The sequence below is a fragment of the Nipponia nippon genome, unplaced genomic scaffold (genome assembly GCF_047370975.1).
Source record: "Nipponia nippon isolate SJK-2023a ecotype South Korea unplaced genomic scaffold, ASM4737097v1 scaffold_5, whole genome shotgun sequence".
Classification (NCBI taxonomy): Eukaryota; Metazoa; Chordata; class Aves; order Pelecaniformes; family Threskiornithidae; genus Nipponia; species Nipponia nippon.
In genome coordinates this window covers 509,044-534,899 of record NW_028262369.1, presented here as the reverse complement: position 1 = coordinate 534,899, position 25,856 = coordinate 509,044, and the positions used below count along the sequence as shown (strand labels likewise).

General features: G+C 49.7%; 1 protein-coding gene across 4 annotated transcripts; it reads left to right on the top strand.

Moving 5' to 3' along the window:
- Window positions 1-152: 152 nt before the first annotated feature.
- LOC148051971 (uncharacterized) lies at window positions 153-24,339 on the top strand. Of its 4 annotated transcripts, none has more exons than XR_015698870.1 (7): window positions 153-510; window positions 1,088-2,985; window positions 16,121-16,169; window positions 18,266-18,356; window positions 20,700-20,817; window positions 20,914-20,964; window positions 21,652-24,339. XR_015698870.1 is itself a non-coding variant. In XM_087732419.1 (6 exons), the coding sequence occupies exons 2-5, from the start codon at window positions 2,617-2,619 to the stop codon at window positions 20,951-20,953; spliced, it is 549 nt and encodes a 182-aa protein (XP_087588545.1). In that variant the 5' UTR covers window positions 153-510; window positions 1,088-2,616; the 3' UTR covers window positions 20,954-20,964; window positions 21,909-24,339. The 4 variants fall into 4 exon arrangements, 2 of the variants coding, with proteins under 2 accessions (XP_087588545.1, XP_087588544.1); XR_015698871.1 differs by lacking the exon at window positions 20,700-20,817 and adding an exon at window positions 19,404-19,519; XM_087732419.1 differs by lacking the exon at window positions 20,700-20,817 and having other exon boundaries at window positions 21,909-24,339.
- The last annotated feature ends 1,517 nt before the right edge of the window (window positions 24,340-25,856 follow it).

Here is a 25,856-nt window from a genome sequence, read left to right as displayed (position 1 = left end):
GCATATGTCTGGGAAATAGTTATTTTTTTCCTTTCCTTGTTTCACATACAGCTAGAGTTGATAAAACGTTACAAAATCCTGTGCTGTGGAAGGCTGCAGGAGTATTCTGGGAAGCATTCTTACATAACTGCCTTGTGCTTATACTACTCGTTAGGCATTCACAATTAGAATAAAGATACCAGTGAGATGGATATTTGGTGTAACCTAATCTAGCCCGTTTATCTCCAAAGAGGGCAGGAAAAAATGCATTTTAATACATGAGCGGCTCCTGTGGTTTTTCAGAGGTCTTCGCATAATGCTGACGTGCAAAGCCAGCCCGTATTCCTTTCGCAGTGCTTCATTACTGGAGGACTCGGAAGGCGAATGTTCATCGATGCCCCGAGTGTCGTGCTTGACCTGTGGACGCGAGTGCAAGACCGGAGCCGGCCGGGTCGGTTCCACGCGTCGGCCGTGTGATCTGGGACGAGGCATTTTGCCTTTCTGTGGCAGCTCCCTGTTTTCATAATCAAGGTGATGCCTCCTGCTTTTTTGGCAGATGTGCCCGAGTTATTTCATTAATGATTGTGTCTTGAAGAGGCAACTCTATGGTATTCTGCATCTGAAATTCAGCAGTCTTTACTTCACGCTTAAGCTTTGTAATGTTTGAAGCATCTCTGCTGCATTATCATTTGTTCAAAAGGAAACAAGCAATGTTAGAATTAGGAAATGCTGTTGCTGCTCCATCAGTCCGTTCCCCTTTATAGGAGCCACAATGCAGTCTTAATGACTTTTTTTTTTTTAAGTTGTGTTTTCTCCTTTTAGCCTTCCTTTCTTTAGGTTTTCAATGCTGTTGAGGGTTTCAGTGAAATCTCTTGGTACAGCAGTGTCAGGTTTGGGTCAGGGCTTTGCTCTGCTGTAATACCTGCGGCTGGAGGCATGGTCCGTGCCCTTAGGCATTAACGAACTACACCGGTGGGGGAGCAAGGAGATGTTCTCATCCGCTTGGAGCTCTCTGTTCCAGTGTTCTTGCATTAAGGAAAAGTAGATCCATTTTGGTAGAAAATTGAGCTCAGTTCTGACCTGCCTGTCTCTTTCTGCATCCTCTCAGGTTCGTGCTGTGCCTTTGAGATCAGTGCAGAGGAGGTGACGGGATTGGCGGTACCGAATCTCTCTGGTGACTGCCCGCCTAAATGTAGTGCAGCAGTGCCAGGCCCAGGCTTGTAGGCAGCAAACTGCTTACAAGATCTTCCAGTATAGCTGTGCCCTCAGGACTGAGTTAAAGACAAGGCAAAAAGGGAGTGCGAAGTACAACACTGCCTCTAGAGCAAAACTTGCTTAATAGCATTGGTCTTGAAAAAGTAAGAGCTGAGGATCGACTTCTAAAGAGAGTAATGGGATGAGGGAACACTATAATTTTTCTCAGACCATTCACTGTAGCAAAGCAGAGGAAAGGTCTCACTTTTGGGAACAAAGTGAAGAATTTTAGAGTTGTTTCTGTGGCAGGGTGAGCCCAAGAATGTTTCTGCACAGAGGCAGCAGAAATCTGGGTGTGATCTCTGCTCCTTTTAGGCTTGGCACCCTCATCTGTAAAAAGATCCCCCTAGCAAAGGTTAGGAAACGCAATCCGGTTCCAGACAGACCCTGCCTTCAGGGGGCAGAGAGCAACCGATGGCCAGCCTCCCCCCTCGCAGACTGGCCCCGTCCCGGTGGCTGCTCGTCCCTGCTTACATTTGGCTGCTCACCCGGGTGCTGGGCACTCGTTGCGAAGTTCTTCCAATCCCTTCCCTTGGGCTTCGTCGGTGGAAATGCATTTATTGGTCCCTGGGCTGCCCATCTTCTGCTGTGAGTAATCAGGGGGCAGAGTCACCGAGGAACAGCCTACAAAGGATCTCCAGGGGATCCCCGCAAAGTTCAGCTGAGATTACCTCCTGAGTCCCCGCAGCCGCTTCTGTGAGGACTCCCTCTCCCACGACCAGCAAAGACAGCAGGCAGCCAACAGATTGGTCCTACTGAATCTGTAACTCGGGCGGCTAATATTCCCTTCTGCCACTTAAATCTTTTTGAAGAGTGCTGAGGGTAGACTGCGGACTCAGCATCTAATGACCCCTAAAGAATAAAATATTCTGTTACCTTCCTTTGGGGAGGAAAACCCCAATCCTAACTTATCTTTTCTTTGAATTAGAAAGAAGAAAAGCTTACCGCTTCAAACAAGACAACAATTCGAACACTGTAACAGAAGAAAAGTTATTTGAAGAGTAATAAGCATTGAACCTGCAGTTCCTTAACAAAAAGAGGAGAAATACTGCTATTTTAAGATCATATGGAGCTGTGACACGATCTTGTATCTTTCTGCTGAAGTTATTTTATTCTAAGGACGAAGTTGTTTTATTTTCTTTGCTTAAAATACTTCGCTGCTCACTGTGCTGCTTTGATATTTGGAACTGCAGGAAGGTTTGTAAGCTACCCTGCTTTAGAAAACTGAACTTTGACATCAGTGCTTTGATTACTGGCACCAGTCCTTCCCGTGGATGCTGACAGCTGGGAATCGCTGACCACCTACTGTATTTGGCCCATCTGTCTGCTTCCCTTTGAGCACATCAACCGGCACCACTAGCTCCTTGGTATCTCACCGCCAAGATGGAAGAAGTCTGGGTTGTGTATCTCTGCCTGATCTTGCTTATCATTGTGCTGCTTCTAATGAGGCATAACCCGCATGTGGAAGAGGCCAAGAAGGAGAGGGAAAGCAAAAGCCCCCCGCCATCCTCTTCCTTTTTCCCCAGTAATGTCGGCAAACAACTGGAGCACACCCAGGAAGAGCTGGAGAAGTATCTGGAGAGGCTAACCCACGTCTTGTTTGACACAGAAGCCAGGAAAAGGGAGGGCCACCACGATCAGAAGTCCCACCATCACCATCACAGAAGCGCTGATGTTACGCCCGAAACGAAGGAGCATTCAGAAAAGGAGGCAGCACGCGCTCAGTATCTGTCGAGCTACACAAGGGTTCAGGTATGAGGCTTATAAAGACTTTCAGACTCAACCAGACTTAGAGCTCCTGGCTGAGGTGGTGAATCCTGTTGAAATGGATAGTCCATGAATTTGGATGGGGAAGAGATGGGGGGGAGTCTTGCTATTTTGAAATGTAATCATACATTCCTGTTTTTGGACTGTATATTTCAACATGAAGCAGTCATTCAGAGACGGCTGTATGTGAGATGAGTTGTATGTACGTTACGTGTGTAAGACGTCAATGTTGGCATTGGCATCTATGCACGTGTGTGTATCTATATGTACATTATTCCTTCCTATATTAATAGAAATAGGTATCATTTCGTACTTCAAGAAATTACTGTGCAGCTCTTCAGCTGTTATAAATCTCCCACTTTCCACACATATAGCAGCATTTTGCCAGTTTGCCCAGCTAAGGATCTGGCCCAGTCGGGTACAGGAGCTCCGCAGACACCTATCTAGTGGCGAATGCACACTATCGAGCCGTGGGAAATACGTCATTTTTCTGCTGTGCACGATGATCGTGCATAGTGTACTCTGTAAACATGAAAGTCACTATTGGCAACCTGCAAAATTCTCTTTGCCTTGGCCAAGGCCCTTTTTTAGGGGGTGGAACAAGACACATGCCTTTATATTTTTATCGTTATCCTCATTGCAATACATCAGATTTTGCCCTTGAGATGACAGAGTTTCATGGCAGCTATGCGAGGCTGTGTTACTTTATGCTAGCAGCTGTTTATATTTTTCATTCTTGAGACATGTATCTTGCAGTGCCAATGCCCCGCTCTGTCACTGAGCACGTTCCAGGTCCAGGTGGGAGCTCCAGTACGAAGCCTTCGCTTCAGAAGGGAGAGCCAGACCTTGATGTCAATAATTGCACCCTGCCGAAGAATCAAGAGACAGATTTCTTAGCGATGAAGGCACCGCTGTAAACAGCCTTTTCAGTGAGCCAGGACATGATAACTTCTTAAGTCTTCAGGAGCTGCCTGAGCTATCTGGGGGAGGCAGTACATCCAGTTGAAGGCAGAGGGGCAAATATACAAACAAAGTGCAGAGTACGTGGGCAGAACGAGCAATTCAGGTGGTTATTTACTTACTGGCATATTTCATTTACTGAAGAAGGTGCTATTTTATTAGATCTATTACAGATGAAAAAAGAGCAATGATTTTTTGTTACGGAAATGGATCACGTTGCAAAATAACTGTTAGCTTATTTTTCCACTGTGGTTAGAAATGACTATGTTTGCAGAATACACATTGGGGAGAAAAGGTGCTGCGGTCACTATTTTCGTACAGTTTAATATACTGCTGGTTAGCTTCAGTGAACATTCACTTGCTTAGAAAAAGGGAGTACACTTTTTCGCAGACTTGATGCAGCAGATGATCCTTCTTTGGACAGTTGAAAACTTTAATATAAGCTCCATTGATATATGGAATGAACAGTAATCATGCAGGAAAAAAGTATCAGAAATAATCTTTTGTTGTTCCTCATTTTGTGTTTTGGGAGCAGTGAGGAAGAAGTCACCACCTAAACAAACCTAACCGAGCGCTTGTCAGTAAGTTGCCCAGTCACTGAAGTGAAATGGGAAACTTCAACTTTCCTTGGAATAGTATTAGTGCCAAAATTGCCGGGGTTTCTGTTTGTTGCTCAGGCAAAGGCTAAGTGTTGGGACGGCTTCAAGAGCTGTATTTGAGCGTGGTTATCCGGGTGCATGGCATGGCAGAAATGCAGTCAGCTCAGAATGTGGTTTAGGTGCCACCCGCGAGCATGAGGACACGTGGGTGCGTCTGAAGGCTTTCGGGTCTCTCCCAGGCCAAGCAAGGACATTGATGCTTTTGTTCAGGGAGGGGGTAGCGTTCTCTTCCTTCTTCTGAGAATTTTGTCTCCTTTCAGAGTGAACGTAGGTTGTTGGGAGGTGCCAAGTTACCCAAAATGAAACCCTCAGCAGAGGCAGGATGACTTGCAGCGAAAGCTTCTTTAGTAAGTGTGCTGGTCTTCTTAACCAGCCACGTCCAGGATCTCTGCTTGCTTTTTCTGCCCAGTTCTGAAAAAGCCTGCAGCTCTGCTGGCACTACTGTGCAGAGAGGAGTGATCTAAAACCTGTTATGTATGGAGAAAGAGCCACCACCAAGCTGGAGCACTGGGCAAGGGCAGTCAGGAGCAATACCTCTGGAAATTCAGAGTGCTGTAACTGGCAAGAAGTAATACTAGTTGCAGATTTCTCAGGGGGCATTGGACTTATAAAATGGACTTTGGCCATAGTTGGTCAGCTGTCAATGTAGACGCCTTCAATTATCCCATTTTCGACTGGAGGAAGCTGTTTTGCCTTGCAAGCAGATTTTCAGAAGGAGCTAGGGTTTTTTTTTTCATTCATTGCACTCATCTAAGCCCTTGCCTAGTAGGGTAGAATCCATACTTTCTTATGAATTTCTATTTGTTACTACACATTAAATTATTAAATGATCTAAAAATAATTTCTAGATCTTCCCTCGTTTCCCACTGACTCTCTGTTCTCATGGAAACTGAGCAGTCCACTTGTTACAGCCGAAACAGGAGCAAATGAATGGATTCAGAAGTGCAGGAGGGTAAGACGGGTAAAGGCAGTAGGTGTGACAGAGCAGTAAGCAGATTATTTGGGAAAAATGTACTCGGAGGGTTTCCTGCTTCATTAAACTTAATCAGAGCAGGGTTATTTTCAGGTTGTTTTCAGAAGCAACGAAAAATGAATGGTGGCAGATGGCAGAGAGGCGCGGGCCTCCTACACGATGGAAAAATAGATTGCCAGCCAGTCTGCGGTACATCCCATGGGTGGTTCAGCACATGGGCCTGTGAGGACAAGGCAGAAGTTGGAAGTCTTTAACAAAGGCATGGATTTAGAAAACCCACAGTGCCAGCTTCGAGCCACGCAGTGGGGAAAAAGCTAGTGCAATGCCCCAGCTGATGGTGAGTTGAGAGTTGTTTCCAAAGGTGCTTGGCTGAGTACTGGTGCGTGCCCTGTGACAGCAAGAACTCGAGTTCAGAAGGAGCGTGTCGGAGATGTCTGTCTGTCGTCAGTGGCTGTGCAAGATACCCGCTGGGTAAATTCATGGTAACTGCCTGACTGACGGACATGTATTTGTGTATGCCATGCTTGACATGGGTCAGGAGGCTCAGCAAACCCAGTACTGCTGCTAGAAGTGCTTCACATAGTCAATAATCTCCAGTGCTGTCCTTAGCCTGAGTATCTTTGAGTCGTACCCATGGAAGTTCTTGTGATGACATGTCAGTGCTAATACAGCCGTGATTCACGTGGGCATGGCACGAATAGGCAGAGCTGCAAGGAAAAATAGTTATTATTCATCCACACAAAGTTGACTTCTGTGGGCCGCCTACTGGGCCTCCTCGCTTCTCCAGATCTGGCAAGAGTGGCAAGCTTTCTGCAGTGCGTTCCTGGTGGATTTGGCGTGGTTTTAATTATGCTGCAAGAGGCTCTACTCCTTCGGTCCATCGGCTGATTCAGCCTGCTACTTCAGCCCATCACGAGCCCTGAAAACTACGTAGATGGCTAACTCAGTCCTGTGATTAAATGTCTTTGTGGATCTCATGCTGCGGTGATAGACACGTTAAATGACATTACCTAAGATAATACTGTTGGGGCATATTTCTGCAATCCTTTCAAGACTTGCCATCGTGCTGCTTTTTGGGTCTGTCTTGCAGCTGTCATTTTTCAAGCATAGAGGTTTGTGGGCAGAGAGGATATCTGTCGTTGCACCTGTGGAGCTTATGAGCCTGAAAGCTTCTCTGCTTTCCCCCCCCAGCTATATCATTTGTTCTCAGAAAAGATAATCTGTTTGCCACATTTGTGTTTCAGGGTGCCCCTGATAAAGTCCCTTGTAGAACCACTGAGTGGATGAGGTTGGAAGGGACGTCCAACCCCTCTGCTCAAAGCACGGTCAGCTAGAGCAGATTGCCCAGGACTGTGTCCAGTCAGATTTTTAATATCTCTATCTAGATGTCCTCTAACATAGTAAAATTTGAGCATTTGTGCAGGAAAACAAAATATTTTATTTTGAAGTCTCTGCTTCTATCCGGGTCTTCCATCTCTGTATTGCATCTAGATATTTCTCAATCTCTTAACTCTCCAGCACGCACTGTAACCCCAGTGAAGTCATTTTGGCAGATACCAGGATGTGTATCTGAAACCTGAAGTTTCACATTTGTGCTTCAGCCCTGACTTTTAGTCAGGTGTATTCCAAGCAGCACATGAAACATAGCAAGCTTCTAAGTTTCTCTTTTAACGTGAGGAGACAGTTGTGCCCCACGTTTCCTTGCCGGTAAGGAAGCCTAGGACGTTGCATCAAGATGATTAGAGGTTCAGTAGGTTTCAAGCCTATCGTCAGTAACAAGCATTTATTTACAGGTGCAGAACTGCCTTTACCTTGAATCACTTTCTTACCTCAGCAGCTGGTGACAGTTAAGTAACAGCTATATTTGTAGTCTGGCAGATTAGGATTTTTTAACTTGCAAGATTTAACTTCCAGTTGGCTGAACAATTAATTGTGGCATAGTCTTCTTGTGATCCACAAGCTCTGTAAGAATCCACCATGTTCCGGCAGTTTGTAATGTGAGGCAGCGCTCAGCAATGTAGGTATGCGTGTGGATCGACCCCATGCATTAGGACAGAAGGACTGATACAGACTCAAGAGGAGAAGAATATGCATTTAATCGTTTGTGCTTTGTTGGACAGCATGTAGGAATTTTTTGTGGACTTGCTTTCCAGGAGTTGATAGAAGAATATTCAGAGAATGAGTGAGTCAATATTGTCATCCTGTACACACTCCCATTTTTAGGCTTGTTGAATTGATTTTCCCGTTTCAGTAGTGGATGTAAGATTCGGGTTAAAGGAGATGAAAGGAGGGGTATAAGGTGACAAATTAGTAGGAATCTTAGAATGGCACAGGATTGGTATTTACAGTCCTCCATGGACCTTTGCTCTCAAAAGACTGTCCAGGCTCAAGCTTTCCAAGAGCTCTGCCCCTGGACTTTATTTATCTGAGGACATTGTGCAAATGAATTTCAGCCTTCGGGTTATTCATAAGCTGACTGTATTGCATATGTTATCCATTTGGTATCACCCTCGTGCTTTGTGATGAGGCATTTTTAATTGTGTGCACTTGCTCATAGAGCTGGGTGAGTCAAAATGAAGAAAGAGGAAGAGGACATATCAAGTCAAGAAGATATTTGGTTCTTTGGGGAAAAGAGTAGAAAGAGTAGATGTTATTTTGGGGAAAACTAATGAAGAAGAGTTAATTGGAAGAGTCTTGCCAGCTTCCAGTGTTGCCTTTCCTGGCTGTTTGAATTAGGCAGTGTTGGTGAGAGCACGTACCACATCTCCTGCAACTGAGCTGGTGCTGAGCTTTAGTCTAAAATTTTGCCACCTGCTTATTGCAGCCATTGTCACTGCCTGTTTACTCTTTCACGGCTATGGTTAGGAAGGTCATAGCTGAAACATCTGTGCCATATCTGCCATGTCAAATCTGGGGATCATTTCAGTGCTTCTGTCTTTGACTCTAGTTGTTAAACACCACTTCATTTGTAGGGGGCTTTACGGACCTCCAAAAGGCACAGTCAAGATAAGAGGTGGCAGCGGCAGAAGAAAATTACCATAAACAAGCAAACAACCTCTTAATATAAGCAAATGCAGCATGGTTTCATCCTCACAGCTAGCCATGCCTACCAGTGCTGTCGTGCTGGTTCTCACATCAGCATGTCAGTTTGTCCTCCAAGCTCTGCTCTACAGTGGCAGTGTCCCAGCCTTTGACGAAGGGTAATCTGTTTAACTGAGAGGAGTTTTTGATCACTATGTTCTCTGTACTCTGCTCAAAGTGTTACCGGATCTGGAGCTGTATCCCTGCCAGCCTCTTAAGGTGAGCAGAATTGACCTTAGGGGTATTCACACTAACTGCAGGCATTTAACTTAGGTGCCCTGGGAGAGAGGTGTAATTTGGAGCAGTGGAGGTAGGAGCAAAAATAAAATGCCTAATATAACCTCAATTAATGGTGTGATTAACCATACACCACCTCCCTTCCATTAGCTTGCCCCTAGCCTGCACCACTCTGACGAGCCATCACATTGCCACTGAAAAAGAGCTGGGAGCGCAGACTTGCAGCTCAGGGATGAGAAAGTCTTCAACAGTGCCATGCCTGCAAGCACTTTTAAGAGGCTGAGCCTAAACCTTTAACTTGTCTAACTCGAGACATATGTGGGAGGAGAATTCCTGTGCCCAAACTTAGGCACCTAAAAGTTACATGTCTAAACCCTGAGCTAATTAACTGTGGCTCCGTCTGTAGTCAAGGGAGAGAAACAGCCATCCTCGGAGGCTGACTCGTTTTGTGCATCACCGTCTTGGTTTAAATAGATTGCCCGAGGTGGGCAATGAGTCCCGTCCCTCTTTATGGCACAGCATAGTGTGGTGTAGAGAGATCTGAGCCGGTGGTGGGACAAAGTGGTGCGGCTCTTTGGAATGGTGCTCTGCTCGTGCTAGTTAGCTCAGCGTTTTCCTTGGCAAGTATTTTAAATCACTAGATTTTAGATTGCTTCACAGTTTGCAGGTCACCGTTTTAGAATTCTTTTTGCTCGTTTCCTAGGCTCCACAGACTCTCGTGAAAGGGGCAAAAATGCCCAATATATCTGCATAACTGGTATGACCCGCAGGCTAATAAAGGAGTAGAAGTCTTCCCATTAAGTTCAAGGTCTTGGGGAAAGACTCATCTTCTGGAAAGAATTCGTCCCATTTGATCCCAGTTAAGGAAATTAACAAAGAGATTAACAAATGTATACATGAGCCTTGAAACAAAATTCCCATTACTTGGTCAGGGTAGTTCTTGTGATTATTCTGTGGGTTAAAGGCAGTAGAGTAGTTGATCTTCAATGTCTTACATTGAGCTTCTGCTGTAAGCTGACAATCGTACAAAGAGAAACCTCCTGAAGGAAATAGTTCCAAGAGCTAATGTCCTTGTCGCTGATTCCAGAAGGAAATACTGGAGTTTTGTTGTTTCTTCTTTGTATGTGAACACACATTTACATTATCATAGGGTGGTGAACTATTGCAGCTTGATGAATCCCTCTTTATCAGTGAGCTTTCTACAATGGCAATCCAGAGTATGTTAGCTGAAATTACCCTGATGTGAACTTCATTAAGCTGTATTAACACATTTGCTTCAGGCTGTTCAGGCAGATCCTTAGTTCTGAAGGCGTCTTTCTTAAAGCCAATCGTGCCTGAAAATTGTATGTAGACAGTAAGTAGCGTTCAGGTGGATGCCTTAAATATCAGCTTCTCGGTAGTGATTGAACACCCTTGCATCTGATTTTCCAGTGGCTTCTGAGACATCTTTTTTTATCCAGTCCAGTTGTTAGTAAACACGTGTGTTTATCTCTGTTTGGTACCTGCCAGCGTCTTGGCCCAAGCTGTGGAGCGAGCTGTTGCTGTCCGTGCCATGCCTGTTTGTAGACACACATAGGATTTTGCTCTCCGATGCTGTTATCTTTGTGCTTTTAAGCAAACACCAAATTCAGTTTAGTTTCGGAAAGCATGAATCTAAATTTCAAATGTGTCTTGGGGAAAGCCAGACGAAGAGAATATGGTAAGCTCTGTAAAGCCTGGAGGACAGAGAAGGCGAGATGGGAATGACTGTGCACTAGCTCTCTTTCCCTGCAAAAACATGGGTTAGCCAACAGAATTGCCAAGCATCAGATTTAAAGCAGAGCAGCACGCACAGAGCACATAGTTTAACTGTGAATTTCTGCCAAAGAATGACCTGGAAACAAAACGTATTAATTGCTTTCTAAAGGATTAAATGCATTCATGGAAGCTGGGGCCATGACAGGCTCCTAAACACTTTTGTCCCTGAATCCCTGAAACCAAAAGGACAGCTAATTGTCCTGCATGTCCTTAGTTTAAAAAAAAATAAAACACAAAAAAAATTGCTACCTTGTGTATGGCACATCTTGGATTTGGACTGAAAAAGACTTTTCAGTGTCCCCTTAGAAACTGGGATGGTTGAAAAGCAGACTATTTCATAGGCTGAATGGAGGCAGGGCATGGCAGGTGTGCTGAATATTTAGCCTTTGGAGTCCTGCCCAAAAGGGAAGAGTTTCCCAAGTCCTAGCAAACATATAAGGTGAACTCGCAGATAAACCAAGAGAGCCATTTGTTTCATCTTGCCTCACTTCTGACAAACCAGGTTTCAAGATCTTCTGGCCACCAGAAGGGAATCCAGCATGGTTGCTAGCTATCCAAATATCAGTAATGAGCAATGATACCAGCATTTAGCGTGACATATTTACCGCTGATCATATATCTGTCTTCAGGTCTGAGACAGCTGAAGGGCTTTGTGAGAAATGCTGGTGCATTACAGAGGTGCTCTGAAAGAGCACACAGGCCTACAGCAAGATGTGGAGCCAAGCTGGGTTAAATCCTTTGAGGAACCATTATAAGCCTAAAGGTAATGTCCTAGACATGGTAATGACCTCCTTCTTCCAGTGGGCCAAAGGTACCACTTTCTTGAGATTGATGAGGTGGGACTGACCCTTCAGGGTTTGGGAGCTGATGGTAAGGTAATTTTTAATATTTAGCTCTTTTTAGTTTCCTGGTCTTTGGTGAGTAGAAGGACAGTATTATGGTCAGAGCTTAGCAGTTCTGGGTTCTGTTCCCCGCTTCTCGACTTCAGCTTGGGTAGGTCTTATTGTAGGCTTTATTTTGCAGAGCATTTGGAGGCAGCCCTCAAGATCAGGTTCGCAAAGAGAATAGCATGTTCTCTTTTCAGATAAACACTGAATGGCCATTTGGTCACTAGCAAGCATATGCACACAGGTTGTTCATGGGCCATCTACAACGGCTTTGAATACATGGGAGGTAGGTTGGGGAGTACATTGTGCTCCTGGGAGACACAACCTTAGCCTGCCTTCTGAAAATGAAGCCAATTTTCCCATGCGTAAGAAAGCCTTAAGGAAAAGGTAGTATGGGGCTGTAAGAGGAGAAGGAATAAAGGCTCATCTACACCTTTTAGCTCTTCAAAGATCAGATGAGGAAGGTGAATGACCAGGACTTAATGAAAGCTTGTGTGCAGACACAAAGATGAGAGTTGCCAATTAATATGCTGAGGTTGTGGAGGGAGTCTAAGGTGACTTGGACAGAAAGGAAATGGCACAAGTTCTTCCTATGAAAATCCAGACTATGCCTGTGGCACATCAAGTTGACAAAGGTGGTGTAGACATCCAAGAGATGATGCCTTGGCAGAGACACCAAGAGAAAACATTAATGTAAAGGTAATAGGTGTAAATCAAAAGACTCTCTTGATCGGGCTCAGAACTGATGAGAAGCAATTCAAGAGTAGAGAAGGTGATTGCTGGCTTCCAGCAGGAACTGGAAGAAAATAATTGAAGGCAATGTGAGTATAGACAGGGCTAGAGGAGTGTGAGGAATAGAATTGGGTAGTAAACTGGAAAAGCAGATGAATATGAAATGTGAAGAAGAGTGTGCCACTGAAAGGGGAGGTATTTGAGGACAGCAAGCCAGACGGGACCAGAGTTTATGGACTGGCGGACTATCAATACTGGTTTCATCAGGGATGGAAGAGAGGAGTCTTAAGATTAATTTGAGGACTCATGGGACAACAGGGATGGAAGGAGGAGGTCAGGAGTAGCTAACTGAACTTCATGCTGAACAAAGAGGGTTGAAGGCCATCTCTGTATAGGACAACTTGGACAGGAAGCTGTTCAGTCCAGAGAACTTGCTGGATGGAGAGAGCGGGGCAAGCCCAGAGTGGTGTCAGGGGACCAGTGAGAAGTGGCCAGGAAGAAACTCAATGAGGGGAATCACAAAAAAGTGGTGAAAGACTCTGTATTCCCCATCAGAGCTGCAGGACCTGTCATGTGGATGCTTTTAGCCCACTGCAAGTGTGGAGATCGGGGTGTTAGCTTAAACCACTCTCAAGGTGTTCTAAGCCCCTTGTGCTTTCCAGTCAGGGTATGCCTTGGCTCAGCCGACTGGTAGAGCATTCGGATGCAGTAAGTTGATCTCTTGTAGTAAGTCTGAGGAAGGACGGAGGAAAACCACCACTTGCACTTGGCTGTGTCCGGTGGCAGTGGTGCATCCATGAGTGCCACTTCTTGGCAGATTCCCTTTTGGATTTAGGAAGCACAAGTTCATGAGAGCTGGGGTAGCTATAGCTACGTAACACCTAGTTTGTTATACCCTACCGAGTGCAAGGGAAGTGTTAATCCTGTGTGTACTTGCCTGGCAGTGGGTACTGCCGTGGTTCTCCTGTAAATTGTTTGCACCTGGGGGAGGTGGCTGTTTTGAGTTCAACACCACCAGCCTGTCAGACCCTCTGGTCCGCTCTTCCTGACTGCTCTTGTTCAACTTCTGGTCTCAAGCAGTGGACTTCCCCACTGAATGGTGTTCCCAGAAAACCCACAGCTCGTGTTTGGAAAAACCTGTCTGTTGTTTGAAACCTGTCTTTGTCCGAGCGTCACCTTCACACGCTGCCCTGCCTGCCCTCTCCAAATGGCGTTCATGGGGCGCACGGCCTCCGAGCAGGAGCCAGGGGTCTTGGACTCCGGCTCCCAAAGGCGGGTTGCTGCAGTATATGGACTGCCTGACCAGGACAGTATTGAGTTACAGTCAGGCCCCCGCAGGAATGCAGGACCATGCCAGTATGACCTGTTCAGATATCCCAACCGAGAGCAGGAGCCATTGGCAGTCTTTAAACCAGAGAGGTCAAGTTAATGTCACAGCGCACCTTTGCCAGAAGGAAGGCTTCTGAAAGCGCAGTCTGGGGAGCTAATTGGATATGTTTTTCCCATCTGTTCTGTATTTTTCCATTCCTTTGTTTGGTTGTTCCTTCTCACTGATCATCGCTAACCTGCTGGAAGAACATCAGGTTTTGGATGCTGGAGGGCAGTAGTGAAGCCCAGATGAACCAACCTTTCCATTGGGAGGTTCAGGTGGTCTCTTCAGGTGGTTTAAAGCCCTTGGATGGGTGACGAAGTTCAAAGACACCTCTGGAGGGCAGGCAGTGCTCAGCAAAGAGCCCACATAGCAGGTCCGCAGTAAGTCCTGCCGTCAGGGAGGTCTGCACATTGAACAGGAGTTTTCTCAGCTCAAAGGTCAGGTCCTGTTCAGCTGCTCAGGCTTGCCATTCGAGTAAGAAACATGAATCCTTGCACCAGCTCACGTACAAGGAAACCTAGTAAGCCACAGCTGTGCTTGGAGACAAAAGAAGCAGATTAACAGGATCTGCTTTCAGTTCGGAGAGGTTCATTTCACAGGCATGTGAGGAGTGACCCCAAGGGGTGCCCACTCGCAGAAAAACCCTGTCTACAAGCTGACCCGAAATGCAAACCAGCTGTTAGCATCAGCACCCACGCAGCTGGAGTCGCAGCCGCGCACAGTACAATCCATAGGCTAGGAAAACAATCTAAAACAACCTTAACATTAAAAAGTGGCGCGAGAGCCCAGAAGTCACTCGTCCCCGGTTGCTGGTTTGTAGCTCTGGCGCATAGTTCTGTCGATGGTCTGCAGGACACCACGCAGTCGGTGCTGTTGCAGTCACTGAGAAGGAACAAGGCAAAGGGAGGCGGCGGGCTTCAGCCAGCAGCCCTGCACACTGACTCCCAACTGCTTGCATCCCTCTTGCTCCAACACAGCTCTCCTCCTCAAGTCACGTTCGTTTACAAGCTTAGGGCATAAGCAGTGTGGGTACAGAAGATGCAAGACATGGTGAAAAGCCCAGAAGAGATTTGGTGATTGATTAAAACATGGTTTCTGCACTGCTTTCAGCTTATTTCTACCCAAAGCGTGAGACTCAGAGCTGGGTCCTGTGGTGCGCAGGGGAAGGACAGCGGACGCGCCAAGCTAAGGGGAGAGGAGTCACAGTGAGGAGCTACCGACAGCAGAGGGCACAAGGATAACGGCGGCATACGCTTGATGTGCCCAGGACCAAAAGTGATAGCTTGCGTTTGCATTAAATCAAATTAGAGTTTTGTTACTCTCTCCTGTGACCGTAAAAAAAAAGGGGTTCTTTATTCTGATTTCTTAAAGCTGCTTCTTACATTTTTTCACTCTAATTTTTTTTTTTCTTAATATTTAAAATCGGGTGCCACTTTGTGGACTCCGTGGTGTGATTTCCTTTGTCATCCCAAATAACAAAGCACCAAATACTCCAGCACCTGGGGGATCAATGGAGTCAGTGTTTCCACTGATAAACTCCGCGAACCCCTAAGGAAATTCATAACATCATTTCACCTCATTTCCTTTTCTAATTCATCTTTTTCTATATACACTCTGTTTGCTGAGTTGAATAGATTAGACAGTGACATCTGATGTTTTGAGGTATTGGGAAAGCCTCATCTGGCATTACGGGTCCAAGTGAGCAGAGTGAGCGGATCCCCGGATCCGTTCTTTCGGCGCCCGTGGGTGAGATCCAGCTCCTGAAGACCTGAACGTGTCTGCGGGCAGCTCTGATGGGTGCAGCTGCAGCGGGGCAGCACGGGTTTAACTGGGTTTGCAGTGCCAATGGCTGTGCATCATTAGGGTTTAAACCTTTTGTATACACGAATCTCTAATACTTGCTTACTCTAAACGTACCACTCGTAGTAACTTTAAGCATGTGTTTGCAGGTTTGGGGGCAGCTTTGTTCCTCGTCGTTTCTCTGTGTGCATGTCAGTCACGTTAGCAGTGTTTTTTCAGAAGGATGAACAGTGGCTGTTCTTGCCGGTTTTCCCAAACTCTGGAGCAAACAGTGCCAATTTGCACAGTTATCTGAATCTTGCTTTTTTAAGGAAAAAAAAGCCCTGAGGAGGAGGACTTAGCTCTTGAGATGGTTGCGTAGCAGCATAGCTGAAGGACTTGCACTGGATGGGATGGTCAGCGCTTTGCTGGGTGGAGTGGCTGAAGACAGCAGGTGCTGGCGTGGAGAGCAGGAGGGCAGCAGTTCTGTCCCCATGCTGTTTGTGGTGTTAGTCACAGTGGTGACCGGGAAAGCCCCAGCGCTTCCTATTCCTTTTACTCTCAGAGCAAAAAGGCAGGTCAAGGGGGCAACCACCTGAGGTTGTTATTCTTTTCTTGTTTGTTTTGTTTTGTTTCTGAACAGGAGAAAACCACTCCTCCTGGAAGCACTGAGAATATTGTGGAAGAGATTGGTGAGTTGCGCCAAACTGTGAGATTATGGCTAGAGAAGTCTCCTTCTCCTGTGCAGGCATTTGCTTTTGCCACTTCAACCAGGAGCCATGGGGAAAACGCTCTTGGCTTTGCCATCTCATGCATGAATATCTGTACACTCAGCCAAATATTCAAGTTCCTTCTTAGTTAGCACCCAGAGTCTGGCTGTGAGCGCCAGGTATTACCTGCCAGGCAAGTGGGTATTTCCCTGCAGCTAGTTTTTGAAGGAAAGCAAACCTACAGGGAAGTCAAGCAAAGAGCAGTCCTCAGGCATTGGTTTCATGAGGGCATATGCCCAGAGACTGTTCTCCTGAACGCTGTGGCTATGCCCACAGAGCCCTGAAAACAGGGTCAGTAAGCAGAAAATGCTCCCACTGGCCTAGCAGATACCCTTGCAGAAGCGTGGCTCTGCGGCTGGCACGCTCAGCCACGTGGCGCCCGGCGTGCTCTGGAGGATGCTCCCTGGCCATGCCTGAGGTCACATACAAAAGGAAAAGAGTGTGGTCCTCACCCTGCCCACACCACCAGGGACTCCTAAGGCAGCAGATGGAAGTGAGGATCTGGATACTCTTGGTCTTGCCTTCCCTTTCCTCCCACCGGTCTCCTCCGGGCCAGCCACACTGCCAGCCCGCTCCACGGGCTCTGACTCAGTGGCACCCCGATGCCCCGCTCCGCCTGCCCGGGGACCCCAGCGCTGAAACCCTTCCCGAAGCTTTTTCCTCTCAGGCTGATTTGCAAATATGTCATTGACTTCACAATCAAATTTTATGTTCTCCCCTTACAAACTGACCCTTCCTTCATGTGGCAGCGGTGAGCCCAGAAGTTGAGTCGTTAGTGGACAGAGCTGGTCAAATAAAGGAGGGTTTGCCAGGACAAGAGCGGAGGGGGTCATGCCCATCCCAGCCCTTCCGCAGGCAGTGGGTTTCGAAACTGCTCTCCACAAAATGTCACTGGCAGTTACTCTTGATGGCAGCTTTTGGAAACTTTCTTTGCTTCTATCCACAATCATAACAAGCATTTTTGGCCAAAAAAGAAATAATTAAATCCATGCTTTGTTTTACAAGAATTCTTCTGTTGCCAAAATTTGATTTGACCAGCTCTACGGCCATTTAGTATTGTGCGTGCTGAAGGGAAGGAAGCCCTCCTGATTTTAGTTTCCTCTGTTTTATCACACGCAGGTAGAGCTGCTTTACCCACTTCCTCACTCCGCGGTCCCTGCAGATTTATGTTTGGAAACCACAGCTTATTTATATACCTCCTTATTATGCTAAATGCACACACATATTTAACATAATGAGTATGTATACCAGTTCACAATGGACCGTGCGACACAAAAAGCACAAACCCAGACTTTCAGCTGCACCAGCTGGCAAGGAAGAGACTGAACAGCACCGAGCTGATGGCAATTCTCCAAACGGGGAGTGATTTTTGGTTTGGCCATTTGGTTTTGCGCTCTTCTGAGCTGTCTGAACCTATGTGAGAAATGCAGCAGGTGAAGTGCGTCCTAGGGAAGCAGGAAGGACAGCTTCAGGTATTGAAAGAGGATGCGCTGCCTTCATATGGTGTCAGGCCAGCCTTGTTGGCCAGCGTGGAGGAGAGGATGGCCATCAAGTCATTTGGAGACCATTATTTCTGTGTGCACACAAGGGCTGCGTTTGTGCTGGAAGCCAGTGACTGCCTTGTACTGGTGGTGTGGGGCCAGGTATGACCCCTGGTTGAGAGGTCCCTCCTGAGTCTTGGAGAATGCAGAGGCGATGGTCTCCTGCACTGTGCAGCAGTTGTGATCTTCAGGAGGTCAATGTGCTGGGTTTCCAAACATGCCACCCAAAAAAGGCACCAAATTTAAAAAGTTTAATTGAGCTTGAGAGGATAAAGGCATTTTCAACCGAGGAAAGAAAGAGGGCTGCAGTACCGGTTTTCAGGACCATTATATGAGGTCCAGCACTCCGGAGTGCCATTCCTAACCACAGCACTTGACCCCCACCAGCAGCTATTACCAGGCCGTCTCCTGCAGGGCTTGCTGATGACTGCAAGGAGCTTATCAACAGAGGTTTATCTTTCTTTGTCCTGCTTCCAGAGCAAGCGGTTCAGGAGACGCTAGACACAGATCTGTATGTGAGAAGAAGACAGCGCCCGACTGCTTCCAGGAGATACCATGAGGGTTACCGGTAAAGACAGTTCTCCATGGGCATCTTGTTTTGTCTGTAGCTCTCCTTGCCTCCTTCTTCCTTTCTTTTCTTGCTCTTCTGGACTCTGTTTCTGCTAAGCTCAGCGGTGTCCGTACCCGGCTGGGGTGAGAGGACAACTGTTGGCAGCTCCCCATGGTGTTGGTGGCTCCCTGTGGGAGGTGTGCGGTGGCCCTGGGGCAGGAGCAGCTACAGGAGGGGGCTGGGGATGGGTGAAGTTGTGAAGATGGGGGATGCGGAGGAGCACAGGATGGTTCTGGGATACTTTCCCCTGTTAATGTGGGGCAGGAGCTCTGGCCATGTGGGAGGGAAAGAGCTGAGGAAGAGGTGGCATTCATTTTCTTCCTTGGCATGGGCCAGTGAAGAGAGTGTCTCATGAGTGGCCTGAATTGGCTGACACATCAGCAAAGGCCCTGCTTGCCTTCCGTCGTTCACCTGCTGTGTGTGAGTGTCTGGGAGACGGGACAGTATCTTGTCTTGGGAACCTCCGTGGAAATGGAGAGGCCCTTCCCTGTGCGTTGTCTCTGGGTGGCAGCTGAGCCCTTGATGGAGCCCAGAGTCTGAGCATCCTGATGGGCTGCAGCGGCCGTGCCAAGTAAGACCCTGGAGGCAACACTGCAGCTTGGTCTTGCGTTGTCTGAGCTGTCCTCAGTTGCCGTGCAGGGACACGGGGGACTACAGCTTTGAGGCAAAGAGGAAAGGTTTTATTTCTGTTGCTGAGCCCTTTCACTGCAGGCTGAGAGACCTCAAAATGAGCCACGCTGATGGACCAGAGCTGAACAGCCATGTTACAGCGGGCTCACTCCCGCTCCAAAGTTTACCATGACCTAAGTGACAGGAGAGGGAGAAATGGCACCTATGGAAGCTCAGTGTGGGCTCCTACTGCCAGGCAGCTGGCTGTCCACCTTCTAGCCACTTCAGGAAAAGGAGGAGAGCATGGGGGTGGGGTGGGGGGGCACAGCTCTCTTTTTTACATTTTTCAGCCATTAAAAAGCACCTGCTTGGGATTTTGTTTCTTTTCTGTTTCAGCAGTCAACGCTCACACAGTCTGAGAGTGGTCCTATAATCCACAGCTCGGGGGAGCTTCGTTTCACACCTTGTAGTAGTGCTCTTTGGCCAGCATAATGCACAGTGTGTAGACGAATGTATGTGCATATATAGATATGCGTGTATGTACTTATCTAGAACATCCTCTGCCCATTTCCACCTTCTTCAGCACACGTTAAACATTTGTGCTGGTTTCATGAAATTAGGCATGGTTGAAGATAGTTTACGTACGAACACTTATTGTTAGGTATCCCCTATAAGGATATTTGTGATACATTAGCTATATACAATATATTAGGTCATATAGAGCATATATTGTGTGTGTGGTATGTATATATAATGATATGGTTTAACCTTGCTTTGGCTCTGCAAGGTAGGTCATGCCAAATGCTCCGTCATGGCAATTTAGAGCTGACCGAGGGTTCCTAAGCATCAGGTTCTGTTGCAGCTGAAATAACCTTCCTCAGACACGCAAAGCATCTGCTGGTTTATAATTAGAGCCCTTTCCTCGGCAGCTGCACCAGCGCAGAGTTGGTTCGGAGGAAGATGGGGAGCGGGCAGCGGGGATGTTCATGCCTCACAGGCAGAGATCCCTGGTTAATGGTGTCAGCCACCGCCCGCCCCGTCAAGGGCAGGTGGCTTGGTGGGACCCGCTTCCCCAGAGCGTTGCTGCTGGCAAAGCCGTGTCCTGGTCACAGGGCTGGGTCTCAACAGAGAGCAAGGGCCTGGCCCTGACGCTCCATGTGGAGATGCTCAGCCAGTGTTCAGGACCAGGCAGATGTTCAGGCAGCTTCCCCTTTTTGCCCTGAGCACATAGTAGAGAAGCGAGGTAGATTCAGAGAGTCCATCTCCCAGGAGATGATGAGCAGGGAAGAAGATGTCCTTTTCTGTCAGGGTTGCATGTAGCTGAAAGCCAGAACTTCTTGTGCTTCCCAGCGTCAAGGGTTACGTGCATGTTTCGACCCCCTTTGAAGTAGGTGCAAATGTTCAAGCACTCCCTGGACAAACAGTCTCAACTTTTCATAGCTGGGATGATCCTCAGGAGTGGGCTCCAGGGCCCTGCATGCTGGAAGGGCCTTTGACAACCTGATCTGCTGCAGCTGCTGGTTTGCTCATCTGTACTCTGTCACGGCTCATTCTGGTGTAGAGTCCGGCTTGGGGCACTGAAGTCATTTGGGCTTTGCACCAGTGCAAAGAAGATGAGTGTTTGGGCCAGAGCTGTAAGTGTGCAAAGAGCTCTGCAACTGGATTGACCAAAAGCTGCTTTTCTCTCCCCAGTGACCTTTGTTTGAACGGCTGCATCTTCAGCCCGTGAGCAGCATCAGCAGGTCCCACCTGCAGGCACTGGGCTGAGGACCGCTGCTCTACCCCGGTGAAAGTGTCCTTCCCTCCAAGGGTGACACCACTGTTTCGTTTCTCCTCTTGCTTCAAGATGCGGTTGTTGTGCCCCCACTGACTGCCTGTGTGTTTCCGTTTTGTTCTTTTCTTGCAGGCCTGAAACAGCCGTTCAGCCTGAGACCGATACTGCTTAGAGCAGTAGCTGGTAAGTGTCCCCCCATCACTTGCTGCCCGTTTTATGTAGCTCCATCAGGCTAAAGGGGTTAGGTGGCCACAGCCTGTGACACCCGTCTGCAGGCGGTACGTGTGGCTGTCCTGTCTAACCCCCATGTTCATGGACTGAGAAACTGCAGAGCACGAGTGCTGGGCTGATGTCCGGAACCTCAGGTTGTGCTTTGTATTGCACCACAAGTCCCGGTGGGCTTGGGGTCCCACTGCATGCCTCTTCCCGCCCAGCTTGTCCCTGCCTGGGTGCTGCCAGAGAGGACTGAGGTTGAACCCATCTGCCTGCGTTGCTCCACCACCACAGGGTTCCTGCCTCAGCCTTGTGCTTGCGTGGTTTCCGTGGGTATGATGTATTCACCAGTTTGAGACTCTCTTGGCACTGCCAAGACACAGCCTGGACCTCTGTATGAAATGCAGAGCTGGCAGAGGCGTTGCTGGTCTCAGGGCTTTCCGGAGCCACTTGAACCAGCAATCGAGAAATGGGCTTTGCCACCGTGATTGTCATCTGCCTTGAAGTGAAGCTGGCCCTGGGTAGATGCTTGCCTTCCTACCAGGACGTGGCCTGTCAGTGCTTACTCCTGCTCCTCCTCCCAGAGTCCCTGTCTACATCCCACTCCTGCCGTCTTCAGCCAGGGCTCATTCCTTTTTCCTTTCTGTTCCCCGACAGCTCCAGCTTCCACGGCGTGTGGCGGCAGCTTGCAGAACTAGTGGCATTGCAGCCTTCCCGGAGGAGACCTAGAGTGAACCAAGGGGTTTGGTGGGGTGGGATCGGGGCATCTTTAGGGGCGTACCTGGGCGAGGGGAGAAGGAGCATTTGACATTGCAGTTCTGTTGCAGCTAAGGCAAAAAGCTTTCCCTGTGTTGAAGCCAGGTCAGGTACATTTGCTGTTTCTTGAGAATAAACATCCCGTCTTGTTTGTACAGCTGCAGTCTTGGTCTAACCAGACATTCACTGGCTCAAGATAGACTGCTCCACAGCAAGCCCTTCCCTGCTCCTCTCAGCAGCCATAGCTCCCACCCAGCCGGTGGCCCTGGTCAGCACCACACGGCACTGAGAGAAAAGGCAGTGCCTAAAAAGAGGAGGCAACATCTCAAGAAACACCAAACGGTCTGGCCTGGCCAGCCTTTTTGAGCCCATCAGCGCAGTAGTTGCCTGTCTCAGGCCACACAGAATCCAAAGCTATCCCACGACCTGAGGACTGCTGGCATTTGGAGCTGGCAGCTGCCTGGCTTGACCCTTCTGGCTAAGAGGAGACAGGGTTTGTACAAATGCTGGTGGAACCAGGGGGCTGGATGAGCTTCCCACTGTCGGGGTCCAGCCCAAAGCTGTCATCTGCAGCTTCAGTTCGTGTCTGTGCCCTGAGCGAAGCCAGAGTGCTGGGGCTGAGCGCTGGCACACGTCCTTCTTCAGAGCTTTTTTCCCCTGTTCAATGGCTTTCCAAAGCCCCCTCCCACATGGCAGCACTTGGAAGTCAGAGGAGTTGGATGTGACCGGTGATGCCAGGAGGCAGCGGGCAGAGGCTCAGTGGGGGAGAAGAGCCAACACAGCCAGTAGAAATGCTCTGGGCTGCTGATCCATCCCATCTAACCTGCTAAACCCCATCCAGTGGCTTTGTCAGTCCCATTTTTTTGCAATGTAAAGGCTGTCCCCAAAGCGCTCTCAGTTCCTCAGCCTGGATCTGCAGTCTTTGATGGCCTCAGGCTTTTGCCTTTGTGCCATGACCTGGCAGAGGAGGGAGGAGAGCCTTCCCGAAGGCTGGCACAGTGACGCTCCCCCAGGGCAGACCTGGAGGCAGTAGTCTCTGCTTTGACCCCTAGATCGGCTTGGCTTTTCTAGGTTGAGTTGCAAGGCCTGCGGGGAGTCTGACCCTTGGCACAGGTGGGTGGGAGGCGAGAAACCCCCCCCACGGCTGGGCTGGGACGCTCTGCCAGTTAAATGTCCCTGCTGCTGGGCTGGCAGAAAGGTCCACAAAGGAGCATTTTCTAACTGCTCCCCACCCACCGTCCTTTTGCTGGACATGTGCCAGGGAGACCCTGTGGGAAGCACAGCACCAGTGAATGTAGTCTGCCAAGAAAAGAAAAACAAAACAACTCTCAGCAGATCTCTCAATTCATGACCATTACAGGCAGCGACTGGGGAAGGAAGAAAGTTGAAGTGGATAAATAGTAAGGATTTCCTCAGGATTTCACCTAGAGTGGATGCAGGTGAGCAGCATAAAGATGCTGAAAGTAGCCTCCAGGCGGACAATAACCGCTCGCCCTCGAGAGGTGCCGGGACGGGAGCTCTTGGAGCAGGGGTGGGTTCAGCAGGAAGGACAGGTAAGGGCCACGCTCTCTCCTGGGGCAGCAGATCCCCCTGGAGGGACAGCATCCCCAGAACCGGGCTGATCGGCTTGGGAGCATCACCTGGGTCCACGGGACAGGGTCGGTCACACGTTCTTATTCGTTGTATTCTCTGATCCCAGCACCAGTGGCTGTCAGGGTCACCCTGTGTTCGGTGCCGTCCTTCTGGGCAGGATGCCGGCAGTGGTCAAAGCCACCCGCCAGCCCTTTGCAGAAGGGGAAGGGGACGGGGGAGGCTGCAGCTCGTCCAGCTCTGCCCCTGCCATCTCCCCAGGCCCTGACATCTGATCCTAGGGGCAGGGAGCGTCTCCCAGCTGGGTGCTGTAAAACCGCACCCAAGGACCTCATCTTGGCCCCCGATGGGTCCATCCCCCCTCACCCAGCAGTAAATGCCTGGTGTCTTTCAGCCTGCAAGGGACAGGTCAGCAGCTCCAAAAGCACTTTGTTATAAGCAGCGAGGAGGTCTCCAGGTTCGGGAAAGCAGCACGTGTTAGACTTGCTTTGCAGCAGCAGCCTTAGAGGCAGCGCTCGCTAGTTGAGAGGCATCACTGCAATGTAGAGTAGCAATAGAAATGGAAAGGTCCTGTTAACTGCAGGGCGGGAGCTCAGAGACATCTCTGTCGTGACAGCAGAACAGACGTTTGGGGAGTGCCGCTCCCCACGCAAGCTCGGACCACGCCGGGTCCTTTGCCCGCGCCGCCGAGGATGCTGGTGCCCGCGCAGACACGTGCTGGTGATTGCTGCGGGTGCTGGCCGGGGCGCAGCCCAGGATCTCACCGGCAGCATGGGTGCAGGCAGAGCCTGGCAGGCAGCACGGCAGCGTTGGCTGAGGGGGTTTGGTAGAGCCCCGCTCTGCGAGGCTGAGGAATGCTTCTGGGGTGCCGGGGGAGCTGCCGAGGAGCCTGCAGCGTGGGGTGCGTGTGTCTGCGTGCGCAGCAGAGTCAGCTTGTTCCTTGTACAAACCGTTCGGAGCAAAACCAATAAACACTGAGCTCTCTGTGCCTGCGTTAGTCAGCGAGCTGAGCCTCATTGCGCGTCTCTTCGCTTCGCCTCCCCGTGCCCTGTCCCTGCTCCACGTGCCCAGTGGCAGCTCAGCCATGGCCACCCAACCAGCAGGACAGGGCACCCACAGCCACGGCTGACCATCTGGATGTGGCGGCTCCGGCTGACCGTCTGGATGCAATGCCCATGGCCACGGGGAGCCCTCCACACGCTGCAGTGCGGTGGTGAGCACCCACCGCCACGCACGCAGCCCGTGCAGGCTCCTGGTGGTTGCTGTCACCACAGCCACTGTCCTGGGTTGCGCCGGGTCTGGCCACGTCCCTGCCATCCCCCTGGCCTGGCGGTACACACCCCACAGCGCCCAGTCCGGCCCCGGGGGGGACACGGTGCCCCATGCTGGCCGTGAACTTGGCTGAATACCCTCAGGGGCTTTGCTGGAGAGAGCTGGAGCCGGTTCTGCCCTGACTGGTCCTGCACGGGTCCCACCAGTGCGCCTCAGCCTCAGCAGCACCAAGGGGTGCTCCTGCTTGTCCCACTGCACTCAGGATCAGCCCTCTCTGATCTCCTCCACTGGCTGCCAGCCCAGCCCTGCGGTAAGACCCTTCCACCCGGGTACAGGCTGGCCACGCTCCAGCACCTTAACAAAGCAATTTCCTCTGCTGAGGGCACATTTTGGACATGAGAAAAACATGCCCTCGTACAGCATCTGAGCCTTCCAGGTTTCTCCTGCCTTTAATAGGCCCAACCGTCAGAGCTTATTCAGAAAACAGGTAGGAAATACATTCCAACAGCGAGGTACGTTTTCCTAACGAAGTGGTTAAAGGTTTTGCAGGGCTGTACGCACTTGCCCAGCTGAGCTCTGCCTTGGCAAAGCCACACTGCGCTGTGCTCGCTGTAGGTTGGACAGCATAGACATGGCTGTGCCCAGCCCACCCAGCCAGCAGACATGGACCCTCGAAAGCGGTGAGAGCTGCAGCTTGCCTCCTGGTGCCTCCTGGTGCCTCCTGGTGCCAGGGCCCAGAGCGGCCCGGCGCTGCAGACCCACCTCCCGGGCAGACTGGACGTGAAGGGAATTTAGGCATCAGCCATATGCCTGAGCACGGTGGCCATGAGCGGGAGGTGAGCAGGAGGGACGTCCCCAGGTCCTGCCCTGTCACCCCTGCGCTTCTCCCATCTGGGGGCCAGGTTCCCCCCCACCCGTCCCCACTCGTTGCGTGGGCAGCAGCCGCTCCCGGTGGTGGCTCTGCGGAGGCTCCTTCCACCTTGCGGCAGGACGTTTGGTCTTCTGTCCCCAAATCCCCCCTTGCTCTGCCTCCCCACAGGCTGGCGGGCTACTGTGCAGCTGGAGAAGGCACGGGTGGGAGGAAGGAGCTTTCTGGGGGCCCAGGCTGTGCTCCCCAGCAGAAGGACAGGAGCCCGGCAGTACAGAGCAGCAGTGGGCGAAGGAAGCGCCAGGGTGGAGCATGCAGTGGAGGCGGGAGGGTGCGGGGACCTGAGCGGGTCTGGGACCGGCCGCAGGCATGACAG